This window comes from Ranitomeya variabilis, chromosome 3 (assembly GCF_051348905.1).
Source record: "Ranitomeya variabilis isolate aRanVar5 chromosome 3, aRanVar5.hap1, whole genome shotgun sequence".
Classification (NCBI taxonomy): Eukaryota; Metazoa; Chordata; class Amphibia; order Anura; family Dendrobatidae; genus Ranitomeya; species Ranitomeya variabilis.
The window spans coordinates 470,584,486-470,602,970 of NC_135234.1; the positions used below are offsets into that span (position 1 = coordinate 470,584,486).

The window sequence follows — 18,485 nt, forward strand, 5'->3', positions numbered from 1 at the left end:
GTGGGGCTGGCCCAAAGGATGGGCAGAACCATTGCTGACAGGTTTATACATTGAAATATGTGGCTGGCACTGTTATGGCTGCAATGTGGAGCTGTAATAGTTTTATTTAAAGGGACTATGCCTGAACAGTTATTCAGTGCTGACAAAGTACAGGCACTCGGTGATTCAAGGCCATTCTCGTGCTTTGGGGCAGCCCGTGTGTGGGGCTTTATGTGGTTCTCTGCATATGTATGTATGTGTATCTCTCTCTCTCTCTATCTATCTATCTATCTATCTATCTATCTATATATATATATATATATATATATATATATATATATATCTATCTTTATGGGCTCATTCAGTGACCTGCCCCCTATTTTACATACAGCATAGAAAATTGTGGGGAGAAAAAAAATGAATTCTCTTCATGTCTCTGGCAGATAGCTGCTACTGCGCTGGCGGCACCGCCGGTGCCATTTTGCTACAGGATATATATAAAAAAAAAAAAGAATTAGCTTCATCAAAATGGCGGTGCCTGTGCAGTAGCATCTATCACCCATAGATACTACTGCCAGGTGCTGGTGCCATCTTGATGGAGCCCAAATTTTTTTCTCTAGCAAAATGGCGCCAGCGGCACGGCCATTTTGATATAATTTTTTTTTCGGCCCACAATTCTATATGACTAAGTCATAAATGAATATATGCTAGCCATTGTATCATGTTACAGCGCTGCCACCGGCGCCGCATGAAAAATGGTAATTTTTTTTTCACGCACAATATTCTATGCAGTATGTAAAATAGGGGACTGGTCAGTGAGGCATCAGCGACCAGTCAGAAGCCATCAGTATGAATAACTAATCAGAGCACCACATAAAGACCCCCCTCCACACTGTGTGTAGGTTACTCAGCACAATCCTGCTGACAGGTTCGCTTTAATGGGAACCTGTCACCAGGCTTTTCCCATATGAGGCAAGGCCAGCAGTACCTGTAAGCGTTCATATCAGTTTGCTGACAGTTCAGCATGTTTAACATTCGATTTCTGCCATTGATTGTCCATTTCTATGCTCTTATTTCAGAAAGCCATTGCCTACCTCTTTCCATCTGGATTATTTGAGAAGAGAGCCCGGCCAATTATGAAGGTAATCTTTGGATGAGATGAGGCAGAAATAACCTGCACATGAATATTGCCTGTTTTGTTGTGGAAGCATTTGGGGGTGATCTACGGTGTGCAATCCCACTGCCTCACTGGGGTACTGATTTATCTGTAGACAAGGTACCTAGTCTTTCCCTGGTGCATAATTAAGCCCTTCCCAACATGGCCAATCTGCGTTTTCGTTTTTTTCCTCCCCTTTTTTTTTTTTTCAAGAGCCATAACCTTTTTTATTTTTCTTTCAGCATTGAAGTATTTGGGCATGATGGACGAGTTATGCTCTTGAATGACACCATCCATTTTTACTACATAGTGTTCAGGAAGATGGAAAACAATTTCCAAGTGCAGTGACATTGCGAAAAAAACCCACAAAATACAATTCTGAAATTGTTTTTTGGGAATTGTTTTTGCGACATACCGTACATTGTGTGGTAAAAATTACATAGCAATAGGAGTCTGCTTGTCAGTACTATTATGGTAATGCCCAAATTTTCTGTTTTCATTATTATTTTAGTGGAGAAAAAAAAAAAAACAATTTTCAGTCCATAGAATTGTGTGAGGGCTTATTTTTGTGGGGCGAGACAAAGTTTTTGCTTTTCACCGTAAGTTTTTACAGTGTTACAGCAAACAAATAACCCACGATTTTGGTGTTTTTAATTTTTTTTTTGCGGTTTACGGTGTTTACTGATCAGATTTATAAATTGTGTATCTGGAAAGATCCAACTTTTATGGACATGGCAAGATCACGTGTATTTTTTATATCTTTATTTTTAATGGGGGAATCAGGAGGACCATTAAAACTTTTTTTTAATTTTTTTTACAACTTTTTTCCTGTATTTTAGTGCTTGCGATCGTCTGCTCGCTTGTGCTATGTACAGCAATGTCACAGTATTTCTGTATATAGCAACAATCACGGTCTCCTTTGAATTCCGGACACAGTCTGGGTGACGGTAGACCTTCGTGCTGACAGGCACCGGGGTCTTCATCAGACTCCTGGCTATCTTACCAAGCTATTGGCGCTCCACGATCATGTTGCGGGACAGCCAATGGGCACTATTAATGCTACAGCCAGATTGCAAGTAATCAGTTTATATACTCTATTTTCACTTTTATTGCCCTAGTTATAAATAAGCTACACAAGGCAGCATGGTGACAATTTTATATGATTGCTATTTTGATTGTACATATACAACTGTATTTCTCATGTCCTGCCCTTCATGCACATTATTTTAAAATGCATTTTTTAGATGGGTAGTTATTTCTTAACAAAATTTGCTTCAAGGGAAATTGTCAGCAGGTTTTTGCTACCCTCCGAGAACAGCATGATGTAGACAAAGAGACTCAGAATACTACAATCTACCCCTTTGTCAGTGAGTTTTTAGATTCAGCAATGCAGCAGAGCTGAGAATGCTAACCCCACCTCCACTAGGCTCTGTGTATACAATGTGTATAGACAGTGAGCTGCTTATCACACAGGGGGGCGGAGTCAGACTTGGGAAGAGGCACTACTGTGACCAAGCAATGATAAGCTCCTGGTGCTAAAGCAATCATTGCAAGTAAGCAGCAGTGAGCTGGATAAGAGCGGCATCCCTGATTACAGCATGCTGTCTTCAGATTAACCCCTTAGTGACGGAGCCAAATTTTTGAAATCTGACCAGTGTCACTTTATGTGGTAATAACTCTGGAACGCTTCAACAAATCCCAGTGATTTTGATATTGTTTTTTCGTGACACGTTATACTTTATGATAATGGTAAATTTAAGTCAATATCTTTTGTGTTTATTTATAAAAAATATCAGGAATTTGAGAAAAATGTAAAAAAAATTAGCAATTTTCAAACTTTGAATGATTATCCCTTTAATCCAGAAAGTCATACCACAGCAAAACATTAATAAATAACATTTCCCACATGTCGGCTTTACATCAGCACCATTTATAAAATGTTATTTTAGTTTGTTAGCATTTTAGGAGGATTTAAAATGTAGCAGCAATTTTTCATTTTTTCAAGGAAATTTACAAAATTTATTTTTTTAGGAACTTATCCATGTTTGAAGTGACTTTAGGGGTCCTATATATTGGGAAACCCCCAAACGTGATACCAATTTAAAAACCGCACCCCCTGACGTATTGAAAACTGCTGTCAGGTAGTTTATTAACTCTTCAGGTGCTTTACAGGAATTAATGCAAGGTGGCATGACAGGAATGAAAATGTGTATTTTTACCACCTTAAAGCCTCTAACTTCTGAACAGATTACTACAGCCGTTAGACTCTAAGGCCGCAAATTGGTCATGAATAGCCATCGCAAACATCAGGACCACACGATCATGATCTGAGGGCACCAATTGGGATAAAGAGGAAGCCCCCACACTCTGTTAACCATTTATAATGATGTAGTCACTATTGACAGCAGCATCTAAGGGGTTAAACAGATATGCAAGGTGCAAACACTGATCGTGGCTGATGCAGCAAGTTGTCAGCTATAGTGTACAGCCGACAGCTGCTAGATTGTCACCTGTATGGGGAGGCTATTCTCATATATCTCAGGTCAGTTAAAAGACGTATTGGCTGTCATTAAGGGGTTAAAAAACTTGCTGACAGATTCCCTTTAATATATAACGAATCCCTCTGTAATTATTTGGGGAATTGATTGTTCTGGAGTTTTTCCCTTTATTTCATGTATGTGGCCAGTGTTGCTCATTTATAAAGCGCTAGCCCCCTACTTATCACATAGTCAGAAGTCTTGCTGATAATTTTTATCTAGTCTGTAGTTTTAATGTTCTGATTTTCTTTGTTTCTCTTTTCTAGCACCCGGATGAGATTTTTCCAAAGCAACTGGGTAATTGATGACTATACTTAAATGGCCATCGTGCATTTTGTCTGTATTTGTTTGTGATTCTTAAACCTTTTGGAAACCCTTTTTTTTCACTTAAATGTATTTATTTTGTCCTAAAAGTCACTCTTGCAATTTGTTTTCATTATAATTCTTGTACCTTTTGGCTCGTTGTTTCCCTGCACATTCGACTTTAATCCCTTTAATACATGGCGATTTTCCATTTTTTTGTGTTTTTTTTACTCTAATTCTTTCAAAAGCCATCACTACTAACATTATTAGTGAGGAATATGTAAAAATATAACGGATATGAAATGGTTTACTGTATGTAAACCGTGTCTCATATCCTGTCCGGTTTGATAAGGAGATGGCAAAAGCCGGCAAAATTAATTACCGGCTTTTATGCTATCTAGCTCTGTATTAAATAGAAATATATGTGTGTCCGTGTCAATGACATATATATATATATATATATATATATATATATATATATATATATATATATATATATATATATATATATATATATATATATATCTCTATACACTCATTTATTCTCTGTTCTATTTTAACCTGTCAGTGTGATTTTTACTGTACACCGCACTGAATTGCCGGCTTTTCTATAGGACACCGGTGCATATTTCTTGCAAGTCACACTGTTGGTCCGTGTGTAATCCGTATTGTTCTCGCCCGCATAGACTTTCATTGGCATATTTTTGGAGGAATATGCTGACAATCACAGCATGCTGCGATATTCTCAGCCCGTAAAATACGGCCTAGAAATATACGGCTGATGAAAGCTGCCCCATAGAGAAGCATTGCTCCGAGTGCAATGCGTTGTTTTTATGTCTCTCCCTTGTCCGTATTTCTCTCTAGTGTGACCCCGGCCTTAATGTGAGAATCCGTCAGTGCTCTTGTTCTGACTAACAGGACAGACTTTGTCTTTTCTCAACTGATTTATGGCCACAGACCACATAAAAGTTGAATGTGCAGAGAAGCAAATTTTCTACCATTTTCCATTTATAAAAAAAACAGTTTTAAAAAATGTTTTTTAACCTGAAATATATCCACTTAAGTAGAAAAAAGGGCAAACGCCTTAATGTCTTTATTTTTTGCTCCCTTCCTCTTACCATTAGCCGTTGGCTGATACATATGGGGCCAGTAGGGCCTCCAGAGATCACTTGTTTGGAGCTCCCACCTCATCCAGCTCTATAGGGGGAGTAGGGATTTACAGGGGAGATACACTGTAGCTGATAAATCTCGAGGGTATGCCCACACAGAATGTACTTGCAGAATGAAAAGTCCACCAGAGAGTTACATGTGGATTTCTTATGGATTTTGTGTTTTCTCTGTATGCAGTGCTGGGATATGACTCATGGGAAAATCCACAACCTAAAGTGACATGCTGAGGAGCTAATAAACGCACGACAGGGAAGGCTCTGTTCACACTGCGTTTCTGCAGTGCTCAGCGATTAAGTCTTAATACCTTTAAAGCGAATCTGTCATCAGATTTTGGCTACTCCATCTAAAAGTAATATAACGTAGTGGAAGAGACCCTGATTCCAGCAATATATCACTTGCTGCTGTTTTTATAAAATCACTGTTTTATCTGCTGCAGATGAAACTGCTCTCTAAGTACTGAGATCTGTATAATCTCCCCTTACCACTGAGTGGCTGGTCTCTGTGCACTGTGCATAGGCAGTAAGATGTCAGTCGTGGGTGGGGTTATACAGAGCTCATGAATATGGAGAACTGCATGGCAGCAAGTATACTAGCCCTCTAGTGATAATCTCCTGCTAAGTGTTTTATCAAAACTACAGCAAGCAGCCAAGAAAGTGACACATTGCTGGAATCTGGTCTCTGCCTCTAAATCATGCTGCTCTCTGATTAGATGGCAAAGCCTGCTGACGGAGTCTCATTAAAAATGAGAATCAGACGAGCACCCCTCCCACAGCAGAGAGCCATAGGCTGCTGTCATACAAGCGCTGTTCAAGTGAATTCTTTGTGGGGGGTTTCTGAAGATCTCTCATGTTTGGCTGGCACAAAAATGTGTTTTTTTTTGTCCACTTGAAAAGATGAACGCTTTGAAAAAAGAAAATAAAAAGCGCAGAGTTAATTGCAGTTCATGGCTCCGTCAGGGGTTAATGTCATGAAACCCATTTTTAAGGGGATTTAGACAGAACCCCTGGACGCACAGTGTAGACGGGCCCTTAATCTCTTCAAGGATTGTTTGTGGATTTCTAACATAGATTTTAGCAAATCACCTCCACAGCATTGTAAAAATCCACAGCTAAGCATCCCATCTGTTCCGATCTCATCAAGGGTTTTCTGTTTTTCTGGATGCCTATCCATGGGCTGTATCCAGCTTTGCAAGTCATGCACATTGAAGTGGGGGCATTACAAGGGGGCATTCCTTTCTGGTATGACCATGGCATAGATGAGGGTAAAGGGCAGAGATGAGTGGAGGAGCGCCGTTGCCTCAGATAATACGGATCTATGCAGGACCTTGTTGCTGCCAGTGCTGCCCCAACAGACTTCCATTTTTCTTTGTGATCCTTTTCTTGTTTGTTCTGGGAAATGCTTCTCATTGATCCCTCTGATGATGGGCCTGTATGCAATAGGTTAGCTATAGATTGTCATTGTATAAATTGTATGCCGCCCAATATACTTCATTATGGTGCTAGGCTACATAGCATAGTGTAGCCGGCAGTGACACACAAGGTGTACTAACATACGCCTAGTGGTCTCCTAGATAAACCCACCCGGTGCTTCTAATATTAGAACCTGTGGTCCTCCACCAAATGTTTCCTTAGCACTACTGTGAGGCTATTAGATGGGTGATCGTCCCGCTGGCAGTTGTCTCACCCGACTCTCCGATACACCGGTGCCTGATCTGCCGTGTGCTCCTATGTCCTCCTCCAGACCTCTGTCTGCCGCTTACATTCAGGGAAGTAAAGGACCAGCCATCCAAAATCTGTCCTTAACTCTCCCAACAAGGGATTGTCCAGCACACCCGTAAACATTAGACTGTTGTCCGCACCCCTCACTAGTCCAGTGTGTATGGGGGCTTAAGAAGCCGTACATGTGATAAATCAAATGTAGGACCCCTTTCACCATAGTCTTCCACTTCCAATAATTGAATATAATAATTGGGGTAAACTACTTCTGTAAATAACCCGACTAATTAACACCTCTGTTTAGTCGGTGTCTTTAACGTACATTTTTTTTTCTCCAACAGCTATTCAGTGGGGAGAAGACAAGCGTCCGTTCCACTTTCTCTTTTACACTGGCAAGCAGGCCTATTACTCATTACTGCACGTGAGTATCTTATGTGCTATGATAAATTGTGTGAACTGCGAGCCAAAGCACTAAATCACACCAGGGACTCCATCAAATTGACTCTCTGGCCTTTCCTTTTTACTTCCAAGACAATATATAAATGCCATGAAAAGCTTAGTAGGACGATTACATGGTGATATTGGCCGGAGACTTCTCATCACTCGGTGGGCAGGGGGCTACGTGGGTGACCTGTTTGGCATACATAGGGCGGTACAATGTGTTCTTATTACTTCTGTATACCTGACTTCTTGCTGAATTTACTCTTCACTATCACATTTTGGGGCAGATATAGCCGCAGATTTGGACTATGTGGAGCATGCACCTTGTTAATGAATGGTGCATAGTACGCCACCACTCCGAAATCTTCCACATTGTAAGAACACTTGAGGTTCTCCTGCTTTTATAATCTGCATCTGTTCTTAGAGCATTCTGACAGGTTTTATTGTAGGTTCATATAGGTTACGGTGCTTAAAGGACGTGTTAAACTAATTATTCTCTTGCATCTTTACGCAGTCTCTATGGATGAAGGACTAACACTTTCAACCTGTAACGCCTACTTTTGAGGGTGGTGGTTTTAATTCACAAGTATAAGTATACAAGGACAAACAAATGCATAAACCAATACAACGTGCAGTTTGCCGTGCTAAAACATTGCTTAAAACCACTGTCTGAAAAGGACTGGTGCTCTGGTTCTAGCGGTAATTCATCTGTGCAGAGCGAGCTGTCAGTGAAAGCGCTGGGGCATGCTTACATCCACTGCTCACCGTATAGTAAGTGGTGACTGAGGCCGCACTGGGCACGTCCCTATGACCCCCTGGTGGAATAAAGTTAAAGGGGTTGTCCACTACTTTCAGTTAACCCCCCAATGTATCCTCCCGGGGCCCCTAATGAATTGTGTAAATACCTTCCGTTGCCGTTTTCGCCTGTGAGCGGCGCTATGCTGGCGGCTGAGTCCGTGTCACGTGACCCCCAGGCTGCAAACACCGCTAATTTCCGCAGACTCTGGAAATTGACGTGACGTCAGCAACAGGCGTGACCCAGCCGCACAGTCAGCAGTCACTCAAGAGTGACTGGGCTGTGGGCGGTGCTGTGGGCTGCCTGCGGGGCTGTGCTGGGGGAGGGCGGGACTGTGTTGGTGTCTGTGCTGGGATCTGCTCGCCGGCCGCGCTCATGTGCCGAGATGTGCGGCCGGTTGGCATCGGCGGCCGGTGCGGTGGTGGTGGCCGGTGCAACGGCGGGGGTCTGCGCGGTGAATGCTGGAGTGTGCGGGGTGTCTGCGGGGCTGTGCGGTGGTGGTGGTGGCGGCGGCGTCTGTGTGCAGGCATCGTCCGATGGGACTACAAGTCCCATCGGGCTCTGCCTGCTACAGTGAGTGACACATTAGCCAATGATGGGACAGTAAGTAGTCCCATCATCCGGCTGAATGTAGAAAAAAAAACAACATATACAGTACATACATACATAGAACACACATACAGAACATGCAGCGTGTGACGACATGTGACAGCATGCGACGACATGCAACATGTGACATGTACCATGCAACGACATGCGACATGTGACATCATGTGATATGCACCATGCAAAATGTGACATGCGACATGTGACGACATGCGACATGTGACAATATGCGGCATGCGACAACATGCACCATGCGACGACATGCACCATGCGACGACATGCACCATGCGACGACATGCACCATGCGACGACATGCAGCATGCGACGACATGCAGCATGCGACGGCATGCAGCATGCGACATGTGACGACATGTACCATGCGGCAAAATGCAACATGTACCATGCGACGACATGCAACATGCGACGACATGCACCATGCGACAACATGCGACATGTGACGACATGTACCATGCGACGACATGCAGCAACATGCGCCATGCGACGATATGTGGCGACATGCACCATGCGACGACATGCATCATGCCAACGACATGCGCCATCATGTGACATGCGACATGTGATGACATGTACCATGCGACGACATGTACCATGCGACGACATGTGACAACATGCAACATGCATCATGCGACGACATGCGCCATGCGACGACATGCAACATGCGACTTGTGACATGCAGCATGCGACATGTGACGACATGTACCATGCGACGACATGTGACAACATGTACCATGCGACGACATGCAACATGTGACGTCATGCGACATGCACCATGCGACGACATGCACCATGCGATGACATGCACCATGCGATGACATGCAGAATGCGACATGCCACATACAGTATATACATACAGTACATACATACATCATACATATAGACATACAGTACATATAACATAGAGTACATACTCACTTGTCACTTGGTTCCCCGAAGCCAGTGTCACCTGTAAAAAATATTAAAATAATAAACAAACAATATACTCCCTGATCCGCAGAAATCCAATTAAAACGAGTGTCCCTCGACGATCTCCCGTGGAGAGCAGGAGCATCAGCTGATGCGACCGCTCTCCAGGGGCTCCAGGAATACAATGATGGAAGGTATCCTTCCACAGTGTATTCCCCACAATGTATTCCTACTCCCCTGTGAGAAAATAGTCCCTAGTCTCACTTTTGGCATTGCTGTGTGAGAAAGTTCCCACGCAGCTTTTTGCCATAAAGTGAGACCAGTGAACTTTAGTAACCTCAGTGATGCACTGCAGGAGCCATTGTCTCCTGTCAGTGTGTCACTGGAGGTCCTATAGAGTAGTGACATCACCCAATGTCACTGTTCTATAGGGGAGATCCTCGTGGGACACCCGTTATTAATTGGACTACGGCGGACAGGTAGTATACGGTTTATTATTCTACGTTTTTTGCAGGCGCTGAAGTATGGCAAGTATGGTTAAATGAAAAATATTAAAATACTTTTTTCCTAATGTGTGTGTGTGTTTTATTAACCCTTTATTACTATTGGATTAATAACGCATAGACGTCTTGACGCCTCTCCGTTATTAACCCGGCTTAATGTCACCTTACAATAGCAAGGTGACATTAACCCCTTATTACCCCATATCCCACCGCTACACGGGAGTGGGAAGAGAGGGGCTAAGTGCTGGAATTGGCGCATCTTACAGATGCGCCATTTCTGGAGCGGCTGCGGACTGGTATTTGTAGCCGGGGGGGGTGCCAATATCCATGGCCCCTCTGCCCCATGCGGGCTGATATTCATAGCAGGCTTTCCCCCTCTGGCGCAAAAAATTTTGCTGGAGCCCACGCCATTTTTTTTTTCGTTTTTTTTTTTTTTTAAATGAAACATATTGTTCATTAACCCCTTTCTGCCAGCTGACGGAATAGTACGTCAGCAGGCAGTATCCCCACGCTTTGAGGTAGGCTTCGGCGGTGAGCCCACTTCAAAGCCGCAACATGTCAGCAGTTTTCAATACAACCAAAAAAATGTACATGATCGCTAAACGGCGTAGTGAGAAAAAAAATCAAAAGCCAAAATTATGTGTTTTTGATCGCCGCGACATTGCATTAAAATGCATTAATGGGCGATCAAAAGAACATATCTGCACAAAAGTGGTATCATTAAAAACGTCAGCTCGGCACGCAAAAAATTAGCCCTCACCCGACCCAATATCTCAGAAAATATAGACGCTACGGGTATCGGAAAATGGCGCAAATATTTTATTTCTTTTTAGCAAAGTTTTGAAATTTTGTTTACCACTTGGATAAAAAATAACCTAGACGTGTTTGGTGTCTATGAACTCGTAATGACCTGGAGAATCATAATGGCAGGTCAGTTTTATGCTGTGTGCACACGTTGCAGATTTGGGTGCAGAATTTTCTGCACAAAATCTGCATCTCCTTGCAGAAAACGCAGCTGCGTTTTGGATGCATTTTTTTCACTGTTTTTTCATGTTTTTTGCGCGGGTTTTGATGCGTTGTTTTTTTGTGTGTGGTTTTGATGCAGTTTTTGCTGCAGTATTTGGTGCGGTTTTTTGCGTGGTTTTGATTCAGGTTTTTGATGCTTTTTGATGCAGTGTTTGGTGCGGTTTTGATGCAGTATTTGGTGCGGTTTTGATGCAGTTTTTGGTACGGTTTTTGATGCAGTTTTTGCGCGGTTTTGATGCATTTTTTTATTTTTTTGGTGCGGTTTTTGCGGTTTTTTTGTGCGTTTTTGTATGCGTTTTTGAAAGCTAAATAAAGATGTATTTTTGAACAAAAAAAAGATTTGTGATGTCATTATTGTCCAACCTCCTCTTTTACATTTGTCCAACCCACACTCACTTACACACAGATAGATAGACATATAGATGATAGATGAAATGGATAGACAGAGCTAAATATAGATAGATCTATAGATGCATACATCTATCTATTCCTATCTATGGATATATCTGGATATAATCCAGAAAAATGAAGGCAGCACTCCAATAGAAAAAATAAAGGTGGTTTATTGGCCCATGTGCGACGTTTCAGTCCAGGATGTGGACCTTTCTCAAGCTGCTGCTTTCTCAAGTTGCTGCTCCTTTGTTTTCTTTTGGTGCTACTTTTTGTTTTCTTTTTCGATATATCTGGATAGATATATCTATTGATAGATGTATGGATAGCGTAGGGTGCGTGTCCACTGTCCGGATTACATCCGAATTAGCTGCAGATTGGATGCTGCGTACTTGTAGTCCCATCGGATGATGCCTGCACACACACCCCAAAAGACCCCCCACACAGTCCCGCACACACCCGAACAGTCCCGCACACACCCGAACAGTCCCGCACAGCGCCCACACACTTCCCTCCTCCCGAACTGCGGCGTTTCTCGGACCCACATCCGCATCTAAACTGCAGATCTTTTTTACATCTGCGGTTTTGCTGCGGATGTGCCCGACTCAATGAAAGTCTAAGGGTGCAGAAACGCTGCAGTTCGGTACAAAAGTGACATGCTGCGGAAAAAAAAAACTGCGTTTCGGTGCGGCTTGTGCACAACAAGTCTGCGGCTCCCATAGACTTACATTGGTTGAGCACTACAATGCGGATTTGATGCAATTCTGTGCAGCAAAAAACCCTGCGGATCTGGAATCAAATCTGCAACGTGTGCACACAGCCTTAGCATTTAGTGAACCTAGCAAAAAAGCCAAGCAAAAAACAAGTGTGGGATTTGCACTTTTTTTGCAATTTCATCGCACTTTGACTTTTTTTCACATTTTCTGTTACACGACATGGTAAAACCAATGATGTCGTTCAAAAGTAGAAATTGTCCCGCAAAAGATAAGCCCTCACATGGCCATATTGACGGAAAAATTATGGCTCTGGAAAGAAGGGGAGCGATAAACGAAAAAAGCTCCAGGGGTGAAGGGGTTTAGAAACATGGATATGGACATATCTATGGAAATAGATATATAGATATAGATCCTCTATCTATCTATCTATCTATCTATCTATCTATCTATCTATCTATCTGTGTGTAATGGAGTGTGGGTTGGACAGAAATGACATCACAAATCTTTTTGTAGCTAGAGGAGGGAGGAGTTTGGGTGTGTTTTGGAGTGGGTGTGGTAGGTTCGTGCTTAGTGGCAGTGCAATGCATCATGGAACTTGTAGTATTAGAGTACAATAACTCAGGAGAAAGGAAGTTGTCGATTAACCCCATGAGAGCTGGATCTAGCACTGAAGATGTGCTGCTACAGCATGATAAAAGGTAATATTGCTAAAATAAAGACAGTGGATCTTTTCAGTGGCACATAATAGCAAGACTTATGAAAGAAAAAAAAAAAATTATTGTAGTGGACAACTTCTTTAACCCCTTAATCCCATATGACGTACTATCCCGTCAAGGTGACCTGGGAGTTAATTCCCAGTGACGGGATAGTACGTCATATGCGATCGGCCGTGCTCACGGCGGGAGCGCGGCCGATCGCGGCCGGGTGCAGCTGCCTATCGCAGCTGACATCCGGCACTATGTGCCAGGAGCGGTCACGGACCGCCCCCGGCACATTAACCCCCGGCACACCGCGATCAAACATGATCGCGGTGTACTGGCGGTATAGGGAAGCATCGCGCAGGGAGGGGGCTCCCTGCGGGCTTCCCTGAGACGATCGGTACAAGGGAATGTACTCACCTTGTACCGAGCGTCTCCTCCCTGCAGGCCCCGGATCCAAAATGGCCGCGGGGCTGCATCCGGGTCCTGCAGGGAGAACTTCCGGGTCAGGAGCAGGCTGCAGCTGCAGCTCTGTAAGCCTGCGGCGATGTGAATGAGATCGCCGATCTGATAGAGTGCTATGCAAACTATCAGATCGGCGATCTGTGATGTCCCCCCTGGGACAAAGTAAAAAAGTGAAAAAAAAAATTTCCACGTGTGTGTAAAAAAAAAAAATAAAATAAAAATTCCTAAATAAAGAAGAAAAAAAAAAAATATTATTCCCATAAATACATTTCTTTATCTAAAAAAAACAATAAAAGTACACATATTTAGTATCGCCGTGTCCGTAACGACCCAACCTATAAAACTGTCTGACTAGTTAACCCCTTCAGTGAACACCGTAAGAAAGAAAAAAAAAAAAAACGAGCCAAAAAACAACGCTTTATTATTATACCACCGAACAAAAACTGAAATAACACGCGATCAAAAAGACGGATATAAATATCCATGGTACCGCTGAAAACATCATCTTGTCCCGCAAAAAACGAGCCGCCATATAGCATCATAACCAAAAAAATAAAAAAGTTATAGTCCTCAGAATAAAGCGATGCCAAAATAATTATTTTTTCTATAAAATGGCTTTTATCGTATAAAAGCGCCAAAACATAAAAAAATGATATAAATGAGATATCGCTGTAATCGTACTGACCCGACGAATAAAACTGCTTTATCAATTTTACCAAACGTGGAACGGTATAAACGCCTCCCCCAAAAGAAATTCATGAATAGCTGGTTTTTGGTCATTCTGCCTCACAAAAATCGGAATAAAAAGTGATTAAAAACTGTCACATGTCCGAAAATGTTACCAATAAAAACGTCAACTCGTCCCACAAAAAACAAGTCCTCACATGACTCTGTGGAACAAAATACGGAAAAATTATAGGTCTCAAAATGTGGAGACGCAAAAACTTTTTTGCTATAAAAAGTGTCTTTTAGTGTGTGACAGCTGCCAATCATAAAAATCCGATATAAAAAACGCTATAAAAGTAAATCAAACCCCCCTTCATCACCCCCTTAGTTAGGGAAAAATAATAAAATTAAAAAAATGTATTTATTTCCATTTTCCCGTTAGGGTTAGGGCTAGGGTTAGGGCTAGGGTTAGGGTTGGGGCTAGGGTTGGAGCTAAAGTTAGGGTTGGGGCTAAAGTTAGGGATAGGGTTGGGGCTAAAGTTAGGGATAGGGTTGGGGCTAAAGTTAGGGTTGGGGCTAAAGTTAGGGATAGGGTTGGGGATAAAGTTAGGGTTGGGGATAAAGTTAGGGATAGGGTTGGGGATAAAGTTAGGGTTAGGGTTGGGGCTAAAGTTAGGGTTAGGGTTTGGATTACATTTACAGTTGGGATTAGGGTTGGGATTAGAATTAGGGGTGTGTCAGAGTTAGGGGTGTGGTTAGGGTTACAGTTGGGATTAGGGGTAGGGGTGTGTTTGGATTAGTTTCAGGTAGAATTGGGGAGTTTCCACTGTTCAGGCACATCAGGGGCTCTCCAAACGCGACATGGCGTCCGATCTCAATTCCAGACAATTCTGCGTTGAAAAAGTAAAACAGTGCTCCTTCCCTTCCGAGCTCTCCCGTGCGCTCAAACAGGGGTTTACCCCAACATATGGGGCATCAGCGTACTCGGGACAAATTGGACAACAACTTTTGGGGTCCAAGCTCTCTTGTTATCTCTGGGAAAATAAAAATTTGGGGGGCTAAAAATCATTTTTGTGGGAAAAAAAGGATTTTTTATTTTCACGGCACTGCGTTGTAAACTGTAGTGAAACACTTGGGGGTTCAAAGTTCTCACAACACATCTAGATAAGTTCCTTGGGAGGTCTAGTTTCCAATATGGGGTCACTTGTGGGGGGGTTGTACTGTTTGGGTACATCAGGGGCTCTGCAAATGCAACGTGACGCCTGCAGACCAATCCATCTAAGTCTGCATTCCAAATGGCGCTCCTTCCCTTCCGAGCTCTGCCATGCGCCCAAACAGTGGTTCCCCCCCACATATGGGGTATCAGCGTACTCAGGACAAATTGGACAACAACTTTTGGACTCCAATTTATCCTGTTAACCTTGTGAAAATACAAAACTGGAGGCTAAAAAATCATTTTTCTGAAAAAAAAAATGAATTTTTATTTTCACGGCTCTGCGTTATAAACTGTAGTGAAACACTTGGGGGTTCAAAGCTCTCACAACACATCAAGATAAGTTCCTTAGGGGGTCTACTTTCCAAAATGGTGTCACTTGTGGGGGGTTTTAATGTTTAGGCACATCAGGGGCTCTCCAAACGCGACATGGTGTCCCATCTCAATTCCAGTCAATTTTGCATTGAAAAGTCAAATGGCGCTCCTTCCCTTCCAAGCTCTGCTATGCGCCCAAACTGTGGTTTACCCCCACATATGTGGTATCGTTGTACTCAGGACAAATTGCACAACAACTTTTGTGGTCTAATTTCTTCTCTTACCCTTGGGTAAATAAAAAATTGGGGGCGAAAAGATCATTTTTGTGAAAAAATATGATTTTTCATTTTTACGGCTCTGCATTATAAACTTCTGTGAAGCACTTGGTGGGTCAAAGTGCTCACCACACATCTAGATACGTTCCTTAAGGGGTCTACTTTCCAAAATGGTGTCACTTGTGGGGGGTTTCAATGTTTAGGCACATCAGGGGCTCTCCAAACGCAACATGGCGTCCCATCTCAATTCCAGTCAATTTCGCATTGAAAAGTCAAATGGCGCTCCTTCGCTTCCGAGCTGTGTCATTCGCCCAAACAGTGGTTTACCCCCACATATGGGGTATCGGCGTACTCAGGACAAATTGTACAACAACTTTTGGGGTCCATTTTCTCCTGTTACCCTTGGTAAAATAAAACAAATTGGAGCTGAAGTAAATTTTGTGTGAAAAAAGTTAAATGTTCATTTTTATTTAAACATTCCAAAAATTCCTGTGAAACACCTGAAGGGTTAATAAACTTCTTGAATGTGGTTTTGAGCACCTTGAGGGGTGCAGTTTTTTTTTTAGAATGGTGTCACACTTGGGTATTTTCTATCATATAGACCCCTCAAAATGACTTCAAATGAGATGTGGTCCCTAAAAAAAAATGGTGTTGTAAAAATGAGAAATTGCTGGTCAACTTTTAACCCTTATAACTCCCTAACAAAAAAAAATTTTGGTTTCAAAATTGTGCTGATGTAAAGTAGACATGTGGGAAATGTTACTTATTAAGTATTTTGCGTGACGTATCTCTGTGATTTAAGGGCAAAAAAATTCAAAGTTGGAAAATCGTGAAATTTTCTAAATTTTTGCCAAATTTCCGTTTTTTTCACAAATAAACACAAGTTATATCGAATAAATTTTACCACTAACATGAAGTACAATATCTCACGAGAAAACAATGTCAGAATCGCCAAGATCCGTTGAAGCGTTCCAGAGTTGTAACCTCATAAAGGGACAGTGGTCAGAATTGTAAAAGTTGGCCCGGTCATTAACGTGCAAACCACCCTCGGGGCTTAAGGGGTTAATTTTCTCCCAGGAGCCACACTTTCAGTAAGGGGGTCAGGCAGCATTGTAATAATATGTGGATTACATACATTAGCTAGGACTGCTCTGATATGGGTATACCTTGACGTTTTACACTTTTTGCAAAAAACGTATCAACCAAATACCCTGTTTTTTCCATCTTTTTACCAGCACTTGCTGTCTACTGTGATTTTTTTGCAACAGAGTGTTTTTGGTTTTACTGTGCTTTTTTGTGTTTTCAAGTCTCTTGGTGGTGTGAATATGTCTCTACGGGCTTGTTCACCGTGCGCGCAGCTCATGTGTTCTGGTTTCACATAATTGTTTTCTTGTGTCCACAAGACTGGGGAGGCCTCCACCCCTCTTTTTTTGAGCTGTGCGCACAGGAGCCGTTCTGTCCAGCGTGTCCACATGGACATTCCTTTTCTGAATCCTGCTCATTCAGGTATTGTACATATGACCAGGTTTTAAATACATCAGATAGGGATTACATACATTAGCTAGGACTGCTCTGATATGGGTATACCTTGACGTTTGGTAGAGCGGCTTAATATACATTTTTTGCAAAAAAACGTATCAACCAAATACCCTGTTTTTTCCATTTTTTACCAGCACTTGCTGTCTACTGTGATTTTTTTGCAACAGAGTGTTTTTGGTTTTACTGTGCTTTTTTGTGTTTTCAAGCATTGTAATGCTATTAGAGTTATGTTTGCAAGTTAATGGTGTTTGATTCTTTGGGATTCCTTTAAAAGGTTTGTCCAGCCTCAGGCTGTGTGCACACGGTGTGCTTTTGCAGCTTTTTTTCTGTGCAGAAATAGGCCAAAAACCATTAGGGAATCCTTATGCTAGCTAATTAAAATGAGAATTCTGAAGTGCTGGTCACATGAACAGCAATTTTCCATTTAGTATTTGCAATGCATTTTTTCTGCAGCATGTCAATTCTTTGTGTGGATTTTTAGCGCTTTTCACCCATTGGCTTCAATTGAGTCAGTGAAATCTGCAGCAAAAATGCAGATATAAAAATATTTGCAGATCTGCTGAGTTTTGCTTGCGTTTTTACAGGACTTCCTATGGTGTTTCCCACACTGTCATCTGTGTGGCAGGGTGTGAAACACCGTCGCAGCAATACTGATCAGCGGTAACGTTACCGCCGGTAGAACTTTATGGTCATTGTTGCTCTGTGGGGTTATGGTGTCAGATGTCAGCGTGACACCACAGCGGTGACTGTGACCCGCGGTAAGAGGCTCACTGTAGGTCCGCAGGCATCGGCTGATGAGACTTCACTCCCATCAGGTTTATGTCTGATGTCACTGATAACATTGATAGTAGGCATCACCACGCAGTGGTGGTGCCTTAAGTGAGATCAATGGGACTCATCAGCTGATGAAGTCGTGTGACCTCTCTCACGACTGCTCAGCACTGCACACTGCAGGTGTGATTACACGCTCCTGTGTCAGTGTGTAGCCGACTGTTCTTGATAGCAGTCACATCAGTGACTGCTCTCAAAGTCATCAGTATCGTTGTGGGACA

At 42.5% G+C, this 18,485-nt stretch overlaps 1 protein-coding gene across 1 annotated transcript in view; it reads left to right on the top strand.

Moving 5' to 3' along the window:
- The window catches only part of MRPS9 (mitochondrial ribosomal protein S9), a 154,960-nt gene that overhangs the window by 64,511 nt on the left and 71,964 nt on the right, over positions 1–18,485 (top strand). Inside the window, exons 3-5 of the mRNA XM_077296660.1 lie at positions 1,059–1,121; positions 3,939–3,969; positions 7,202–7,281. Coding sequence (XP_077152775.1) covers positions 1,059–1,121; positions 3,939–3,969; positions 7,202–7,281 — 174 coding nt within the window. The remainder of the gene's footprint in view (positions 1–1,058; positions 1,122–3,938; positions 3,970–7,201; positions 7,282–18,485) is intronic.